This window comes from Gadus morhua, chromosome 2 (assembly GCF_902167405.1).
Source record: "Gadus morhua chromosome 2, gadMor3.0, whole genome shotgun sequence".
NCBI lineage: Eukaryota > Metazoa > Chordata > Actinopteri > Gadiformes > Gadidae > Gadus > Gadus morhua.
In genome coordinates this window covers 3,411,190-3,421,189 of record NC_044049.1, presented here as the reverse complement: position 1 = coordinate 3,421,189, position 10,000 = coordinate 3,411,190, and the positions used below count along the sequence as shown (strand labels likewise).

General features: G+C 50.0%; 1 protein-coding gene across 1 annotated transcript in view; it reads left to right on the top strand.

The window, feature by feature from the left end:
* The first annotated feature begins 7,311 nt into the window (after nucleotides 1-7,311).
* The window catches only part of LOC115533831 (cAMP-dependent protein kinase type I-beta regulatory subunit), a 33,689-nt gene continuing 31,000 nt past the window's right edge, over nucleotides 7,312-10,000 (top strand). The window contains exon 1 of the mRNA XM_030344379.1: nucleotides 7,312-7,410. Coding sequence (XP_030200239.1) covers nucleotides 7,365-7,410 — 46 coding nt within the window. The 5' untranslated portion in view covers nucleotides 7,312-7,364. The remainder of the gene's footprint in view (nucleotides 7,411-10,000) is intronic.

Below are 10,000 nucleotides of genomic sequence, written 5' to 3'. Positions count from 1 at the left end.
ATCACACACTCCAATCACACACACACACACACACACACACACACACACACACACACACACACACACACACACACACACACACACACACACACACACAAGGGGGGGGGGGGGGCAGCTCAACATCCCCTTATAAAGCGCGGGGCCAGGTGTGAGGGTTTAACACGATGCGCTCCCCTTCTCTGACGACGTCCAGAGACTCAAAGAACCACGGAACCTCCTCCTATTCCGCGGAGCTACGGCTTCGAAGGACGCCGTGTTCGCTCGGATAAGCCCTGATTAGGACCTGGAGCGCAGCAGCAGGGAAAAAACAACCAGGGGTTGAAGGCTCTCAGTCAAAATACCTTTTTAACGGGCAATAAGCTGCTGGCTTCAGTTCGTCATTCGTTAGGCGGAATGAAAAGTGTGTGTTCTGGCAGCACACTCGGGCAAGAGAACACAAGGCATAGCCTCTCTTTCCACTCCTCCTCCTCCTCCTCCCTCTACTCCTCCACCCTCTCCATCTTCTCCTCCTCCTCCTCCTGCTCCTCGCCCTTCTTAATTTATCTCCTGTATTACTTCTTATCCTTCTACTCACTCTTCACGTCCTCCCTCTTCTCCCTCCTCTCCTTCCTCCCTTTTCCTTCCTCTCCTCCCTCCTCCTCTCCTCTCAGCCAGTCAGTGCCTCTCTCCCGGCCCTCTTGTCGTTGACCTCTTTTAAATGGTCATTGCCACAGGCCATAAAGTATTATGTCCACCTATAAACCCTCAGGACGTCCTCCACTACACACACACACACTTACAAACACACACGCACGCACGCACGCACGCACGCACGCACGCACACACACAGGTACACACACTGCACACCGGGCACTCCGCCTACCTATACATCCCGACGGGGCCAGGGGCCAAACAGTGGGGCTTAACACCGTTCTGTCGGCCAGGGTTTGTCTGCAGCTAAATCTTAAATCTGCCAGCGCTCGTGGGGCTCTCCGTGTCTCAGCGGGGCTCGACAACAGGTCTGCGGTGAGCCGGGGAACCACAGCGGTATCGGGAGGCCCGCGGCCCAGGTCCATCGTGTGTCAGGCTCTGGCGCGCGCCGCGGAGGTGAACTGCAGCGCTGCAGAGGGTTGGTAGTGAAAGGCTTAGTTTAGAAGGCTGGGAGTTAAGGGAACGGGCCGCCAGGTTTCAGGGTGCTGGTACGTAGTGCCCTTGAATGCATCATGGTTCAATAGCGTTGATTTATTTTGCTGATAAAGAGAGGATGAGAACTCCTCATGTGTGTTTCTGGATATGATTCTGAATGTGATGCGTGACGCATGCTGAAATTTCTATAGAACGACTCGAACTAGAATCGTTTTGATTTGAGTAAAACACATACACGTGGTAAAAGAAAAGCCGCAAAAGAAGAAAAGAAAAGGAAAACTTGTAGCTTGTGAGAAAAAAACTAAATCAAAACAGGTGCCCTGACTTGTGTCCTCACTGCTATGTGCTGTCCAGGAAAAAATGTTTTCCCGAACACTTGGATATCCTAGGTTCGATAAAACATAGTTTTTTTCCATCTAAACGACAGCGTTTTCAACAACGAGATAAGATGTTTTTTTATTGAGCCCAGCCGGGAACACGTCTACAGAGGAAGTGTTAGACTCACAAACACCTGGGAACCATGAGCGAGATGTTCCGTTGAGGAGTTGGCCTTCACTGCTGAACGTTAAACCCTGGACATTAAACTATGCTCCTGGTAGTCTTTCATCAGTGGGGCCTCATAAAGACACTTTCCATCTCTGTGTGATATAATAAGTCATGAGTCAGGCTTTGGTTGTTGATGCCAACAATGCTTTTGTAAGACAACACCACAATCAAACACTTTGGCCCATTGGTCGTGCTTTGAAGTCTTTGGACCTCCACATGTTTGTTTTGATATTCATTCCTACTAAAGCCTCATCCGGCCAATCAGAACGATGCTCTACAGTGACACTATGGTACCTCATCTATGCATATCGTTAGCCTTGTAGCATAATTGGCCAAGTCATATTTCAAGGTCATTCTTGTATTTGGCACAAAAAATGCCTGTCAAATAGATGACTCGGGCAGATAGTGATTATGGAATGTAAAAAGCACCCCCATTGGCTCATGAAATAGCCAATGTGGCACATAAAGAGTAGAGTAAGAATAGGCATCAGAATTTGGCCAAAATAAGACTCGGGCAATTATGCTATGACGCTAACGATATGTGATATTTACCCCTGACTTTGTGAGGGAACAAGTCAGCTGTGATGCTCACTGGAGGTGTATTTCTCTTACTTAACTCCCTGCAGCTTTGGGGAGTTAAGTAAGAGAAATACACCACCTCCACCACCTCCACCAGGTGGTGGAGATGGTTGTGGTGCTGGCGATGGTGGAGGTGGTGGGGTTGGTGGAGGTCTTGGTGGTGGTGGTGGTGCTGCTGCTGGTGGTGGTGGTGGTGGTGGAGGTGGTGGTGCTGCTGCTGATGGTTGTGGTGCTGGCGGTGGTGGAGGTCTTGGTGGAGGTCTTGATGGAGGTCTTGGTGGTGGAGATGGTTGTGGTGCTGGCGGTGGTGGTTGGTGGAGGTCTTGGTGGTGGAGGTGGTGGTGGTGCTGCTGGTGGTGGTGGTGGAGGTGGTAATGGGGGCAGCTTTTACAGACACCCAGGCTGCGCTTACAGAGCGGTGTTTATGCTGTTGTAGGGGCTTTACTGTTGGGGGGGGGGGGGGGGGGGGGGGGGGGGACCATCGGCTTTCTTGATTTAATAATGGCCCCTTTTTTTTATTGGTGTTTGGAAACAATAATGTGACTGTGTGTTTGTGTGAAGGATTGAGAGGGGGAGAGCCCCCCCCCCCCCACACACACACACACACACACACACACACACACACACACACACACACACACACACACACACACACACACACACACACACACACACACACACAGTGATCGGAACTGCTGATAAGACCGTTGAATGACTGCTGTTTGAGTGGCTGCTGCTTGTCTTGTGTGTCACGTCTCTCTCTCTCTCTCTCTCTCTCTCTCTCTCTCTCTCTCTCTCTCTCTCTCTCTCTCTCTCTCTCTCTCTCTCTCTCTCTCTCTCTCTCTCTCCCCTCTCTCTCTCTCCCTCCCTTTCTCCCTCCCTCCCTGTGCTTGATATCCTATAGATCTCTTATCAAACTATTAGCCCTCCCCATTAGGGCTTATCGCTCTCTTTAAGCTTGATTGGCTGCTCGGCTTACATGATAGACGGCCCAATATTATTATGTCCCTGCTGCTCTCACTCAGTCGATACTTCCTCTGCACACACACACACACACACACACACACACATACGCATACACACACACACACACACACACACACATAGGGGCCCTCACACTGAAATCCACCTGCGTAGACGCAAAACAAACGCACAAACCAGTGATCTGCCGCAACCGATGTTATCTTAGGATGGCATAGAACCATTGTGTATTTGTTGTCATTATTTGTGTTTGTGTGTGTTTTTATCCTTGATCATTCTGTTTTGTGTTCAAATGTATGCGTGTGCATGCCTGCGTGTGCGTGCGTGTGTGCAGATGATGCTGTCCCACTTCTCATGCCAGTGGCTCATGGCTTTGTGTCTCCCCCCCGCCCTCCCCCTCCGCCCCCCCCCTCCCCCTCCTCTTCTTTAAGACTATGTCTCTCTCAGACAGCGGGGCCCATTGTCAGGGGGGGGCCCCTGACTCCTCCCTTAGGGTTAGGGAGGCCACAGGTAGCCGGGAGGACACCGCGAGACGCTCCGTCCCAGACGGCAGCAGAGGGGAGGGGGGGGGGGGGGTGGGGCGGGGCTTCAGGTTGATGGAGGGAGAGATAGCACCCAGGAGGCGGGGCAGGAAGGTAAGTGAGCGGCGAGATGGCGGAGAGCAGGAAGTTGGGGAGAAGGAGACTGACAGTGACGCGAGGGCGGGGAGTGGGGAAGTCGTTTGGGGGGGGGGGGGGGGTAATTACCGTGTCTTTGTTGTTCCCCGTCCCGAGGGCAGGGTGGGGCGGCTTGGCGCTGTGGGGGTAATTACCGCCACGCCAAGGGGGTCAAGCACTCTTCCTCACATCCTTCCCCACTATGCGCCATCACAGGCCCACCTTCTTCACATCATCGCCGTGGACGACGGCCTCATCAGCACCATCTCAGTCTCAGACGGGCACTACCGGGCAGAACAGTACTCCTCTATTGTTCGGCCGGAACCCCCTGCATCTGTTTCACCTTGGATATATATATATTATTTGAAGTTGTAAGTTGTAAGAGCCCCTCTCAGTTAGTAGGCAGGGAGCCTTTCAGAATATAATATATTTAGGGTGATTTGGAATTATTGATCAAGCTCTACCCTCACTAAGCCTCCCCACACTGGTGCCGTGTTCTGATATCCATACTTCCATGAGTAGAAAACGTAGTACACTATCTGCACTCACTAAGTGCGCTCCTTTTCAGATGTCAGTGTTGTTCTAAATCGAAAACTCTGTGGTGCACTAACCGGAAATTACAATACGTAGTTTACGAAAAGTGTACATCGATCCACACTTCGCGATTTGACCGTTTTGTGTACACCATCCGGGTCCTTTATAGTACACTCATATGGCTGATCAATTTGCACACCGGGGCATGGGTGCACGTGTGTGTGTAGGTGTGCACATGTTTGGAAACGCATGCAGACATACTTTCCCACAAACACACGCACACACCACTTTCTCTTTCACACAAACGCACTCACACACAGGCATATAAAACCTTAATGACATGACATCAAATACCTGTGTGTGTATGTACAGTGTGTACGTACAGTGTGTGTTTGTGTGCGAGGCCTTCAGGGAGGAGGGTTTCACACGGTGTGAGCGTAAAGAGGCCGTGCGTCGTGTATATAACTGAAGTGTGAATGTGCTTCCAAATCCGCCCGCTTGCTAATGCTATGTCTGAGCGTGCCGGTGCATGCACACATGTTCATTATGCATCTGGAGATGCATTAGTATACTTCCTAACCCTGTGGGCTGTAACATTAATGCTGGAGCTATCCACCATCTCAAGGCCGCCTTTTAGTTCCAACAATTACCCATCGGAGTCGTTACAACTTCCAGACCGCTCAATGACATCTTTGCGTCTTTAGTTGGCCGGCGTTCCGCTGAACCCCGTAAGAGGGCCAGGGCTCGGGTCCGCCGCGCCCTGGCCTGCCTGCAGACCTCGACTGACCGGGGTGGGGGGAGAAACCCGGCCCTGGGCCATGCCGCTTTGGATCAGGAGCCACCAGAGACTCGGCATGACACGCGTGTATTCGTGCTCGATGCGGTGACGCCGGATACGCACACGTTCACACTCACTCACAAACACACACACACACACACACACACACACACACACACTTACAGATACACCTACTGTATATACACATACACATACACACACACATGCACGCACGTGAAGTCGCTTAGATCCAAAACCCTGCTGAAACGGGCTCCCTGTAGGAGCTCTCTGCAGGCACTGGATGTGTCTTTGATATGCCTGACCCCCTATTCATTGTTTTTTTTTCAATATTTCTCCAGAAGACAGATGGTATGTGACTGATGCAGATGAATACAGCCTTAGGGAGAAGAGGAGCTAGGGAGAGTGTGAGAGAGAGAGAGAATGTGAGAGGGAGAGCTGGAGAGAGAGCGAGAAGGAACTGGAGAGAGACGAGAGAGAGTGAGAGAGAAAGAGCTGGAGAGAGTGAGAGAGAGTGCTGTAGAGAGAGTTAAAGTTAAAAAGAGAGACGGTGGGGGGGGGGGGGGGGTGGGGTTGTAGGGGGAATCAAACGAGAGGAAGTCCTCCTCCTGTCCCAACACATCCTCTCCGTGGAGCGCTCATCTGTTGACGCTTCATGCGTTTAAACGGCCCGATTAGCACCACTTGAAGGGCCCTTTTCTTCCCCCCCTTTTCCAGGTCCCGAAAGAGAAAAGAAGTTTGTTTTCTCAGCTCTCTCTCCCTCTCTGTGTCTCCCGCTCCCTGTCGGACTAAGAGGTGCGAGCTTTGATGGCGGGCTAAGACAACAGCTGGGTCGTGCGCAGGCCTGCACGGTGCGCGCGTTCGAACCCCTCGCTCCCTGTGAAGCCCTTTCTCACAGGACGTCCCGTGGGTGGCGAAAAATAAATCCCAAACGATAACTAGCACTTGATGTGCTGTTGATGCGTCCGATGTTTTCAATAACTCGTGTGTCATGAACGTGGGAAGCCACTCTCCGAAATCGAAGGGCGATGAAAAACAAAGGGCTTTTATTTTGTAAGAGGGAGCAGCTGCTAATAAACAAAAAAAAATGAAAAGGAAAAAAAATTACACTTTCGATGTTCCTTTTTATTCCCTTTTTTCCAACGGTTTTCGGGGGAATACCGTCAGCTGGGCTGTTGCTCTGAAGCCCGGGGCTTGATCTGGTGCACTGGAGCGGGGGAACAGAGAGAGGCTTTTAATGGGCCGCATGGGTTCTTGTCGGCATTGAGGGTGCGTTTGATCTGCACTGTTTTGTAGCGGGGCGGGGCGGGGCCGTGGGGGGTCAGTTGGGGATTTTATGTGTATTTTTGCTTGACTGGGGGGAGGAATCCAAATATATCTATGTACAATGGACTGTGTGTGTGTGTCTGTTTGCGGTTTGGTATGGTTTGGTATGTGCGTGTGTAGGTTTGCGGTTCGCTGTGTGTGTGTGTGTGTGTATGTTTGTGGATTAGCATATATGTGTGTGTGTGTGTGTGTGTGTGTGTGTGTATGTTACGGTTCGGTATGTTTGTGTGTGTGTGTGTGTGTGTGTGTGTCTGTTTTGGCGTGGACCCTCATTAGAACACATGGGGCTTGGGAGACGCGTTGTGAGAAACGCGATGTTTCGCATTAGGAGGAATTCGGCGTTGGGCTCCGGGGGTGGCTTTGATTACGTACGTCTGTGTGTCTGGGCGCCTGCACGGTCATGCCGCGTCTACCTCTCCGCTCTCTCTCTGTGCGCGGCTACGTGTGAACACACGCGTGTGCGTGTGTTCACCGTGGGGTCACACGGAGTTCGCCCGCCTGTTTCTGCGCCTGCGATTGTTTGTGTTGGAGTGAATCTGAGGCCCTGAGACGACAGAGGGAGCTCAGTGACGACGCCCACTCTGTGTGTGTGTGTGTGTGTCTTTGTGTGTGTGTGTGTGTGTTTGTGTGCGTGTGTGTTCACAGGCTATAAAGAAACAACAACACATGAATGTAAGGTATGATGACTATTAACTGATGTCCTCTCTCTCTCTCTCTCTCTCTCTCTCTCTCTCTCTCTCTCTCTCTCTCTCTCTCTCTCTCTCTCTCTCTCTCTCTCTCTCTCTCTCTCTCTCTCTCCGTACAGTGACATATTCGATGCCATGTTCCCCGTCACCCACATCGGAGGGGAAACAGTCATCCAACAAGGTACCGTCTTCTTGCTCCTCAGCTCAACTAAAAACCTTCCCCAGATATTTACTGTTTAGATAATTAACAAAACAACATACTATATTGTTACCTCCAGCAATGTACTACTTAGAAAATAATAAAACACGTCTCGCTGCATTCCAATTTGCTGTTTAGAAAAACCGAAAAATATTCCAGACTGCAACGTGGTGCAGCGCTGCATATCAATCACAGCGCTATTAAGGTGTACAGTGAGTTCTGTGTAAACAGTCAAGCGGTGAACAGTAACACCTCAAGGTCTCAGGACAGAGATCGTGTGACTCTGGCTCGACAGCTACACTGACTTTACGACCAGGGATCCATTTGTATTCATTACAAATCAACAGGGCAAACACTTAGCAGATGGAGTGAAGCAACAGTCCTGTCGCCCTGATACAATGCATTACCCAGTAGAACTGAATATGTTGGAGAAGGGAGCTTTTTTTAACAAGAAGTTGGATGACAGCTTGCCCTCATTGGGTGTTATTTACATCATCTGTGATTGGAATGGGAATCATTGTTTCGAGGTAACAAAAAGATGCATACCTCTTTACCAGAACAAGAATTTGAAAACAATTTTGACGTAGTTTATGTTTTATGAGACTTAGTATTGGAGATGTATCTCCCAGTGTCATGAAAAGAGCAGTGGTACTCGGCACGTTAGAGAAATGCACGCGACAAACTGCCGCAAAGCGAACTCCACGTTGAGCGTGTACTTTATGGCGTTTAACACTTCTATGGGCCTAGGGGTCTCCCGTTGGCACGCACACAGACACACACACGCACGCACGCACGCGCGCGCACACACCCCTACCTCCCCGGCTGTGACCAGCTTCCGTTCCCGTATCAGTCCTAATTTGGTGATAATGAGTCTGGCTAGCGAACCAGACCCAGTCCCTAACCACTCCGACCCATTGTGATATACAGTAGAGCAGCCCAGCTCCTGATATACTGTATACACACACACACACACACACACACACACACACACACACACACACACACACACACACACACACACACACACACACACACACACACACACACACACACAGAGACAGAGACACACACAGACAGAGACACACACACACACACACAGAGACAGAGACAGAGACACACACACACACACACACACACACACACACACACACACACACACACACACACACACACACACACACACACACAGAGCTAATGTCTATGCTACTGTAAAGCCTCTTCTACCGTACCCTATAGGGGACACTATTTAGACACAGGTTAAGAGTTACAGAGGCTAATGGCTCAAACAGTGTTTACACAAAGGTCCCAGTGTACCGTAATCCTACCTCTGCGTTAGTGTGTGTGTGTGTGTGTGTGTGTGTGTGTGTGTGTGTGTGTGTGTGTGTGTGTGTGTGTGTGTGTGTGTGTGTGTGTGTGTGTGTGTGTGTGTGTGTGTGTGTGTGTGTGCGACGAAGGAGGAATGTGCTGGATTTCACTTTGCCATCTGTCGTGGAGTCGGGGATGCAATACTCTCGCTCTGGGAAAACCTGTGTGAGCTGGGAATTTTGAGACGCGATTTCTTTCCAGATATCTTGGGATCTATTAAAATGATTGACCGCTAGGAAGGAATGCAATGTGATCGGTTGGTTAGCGGTGGGACAAAATGAAATTCTAACGACATTGCTGAGGAGACTGTTTCTTGTTGTGTGTGTGTGTGTGTGTGTTTATCATTTCTCCTTTAAAGTCTCAAGCATCTCAAATGTTCAATGAAAACAGTGATGAACGGCGTGTTATGGTAATAAAGCTTGGCTTTCCATGAAGTCATTACAATGACCAACGAAACATAACTAAAATGGGCCTAGGGGGAACTCAAGCAACGAAAAGAATAAGTCACATTCAAAAACAAATGTGGATCAATAAGTTATGAGTTCATGTTTGTACAGCTGCCGTTTCCCCAAACATCCAGTGACATGAACTGTTTTTAACTTAGTAAACAATAGAACATCTCCATCAATTTTAAATGAGTGCGCTGTAGGAGAGAGGGAATAGGAGAAAGGGAACAGGAGCGAGGACAGAGGGAACAGGACAGAGGGAACGGGACAGAGGACAGAGGGAACAGGACACGGGGAGCACAAAGCAACAGTAGCCATGGACGAGAGGCCTGTGTGTGTTTTTTTTTCTTTCCTTCGTTTGACCGCAGCCAAAGAGCTTGTTACAATTAGTTTGTGTTGAAACAAGACCGTGCTGTGGGCTAGAGTACATCAACCTGTGTGTGTGTGTGTGTGTGTGTGTGTGTGTGTGTGTGTGTGTGTGTGTGTGTGTGTGTGTGTGTGTGTGTGTGTGTGTGTGTGTGTGTGTGTGTGTGTGTGTGTGTGTGCGCGCGTATACGTGTGGGTTCTGGTCAAATATTTGCCTGCGCTCTCAGGCTCGGGGGAATTTGAAAAGCACGAAACAAAGGCTTCAGAGCCAAAGTGATAAAAGACAGGAAGAGTGGGAGAATGGAGAGACAGAGTGAGAGGGATTGGACGAGAGATAGTCGAGATGAAAGAGAGCGAGAGACCGAGAGAGAGGGCAAGAGAGGAGATAGTAGAGG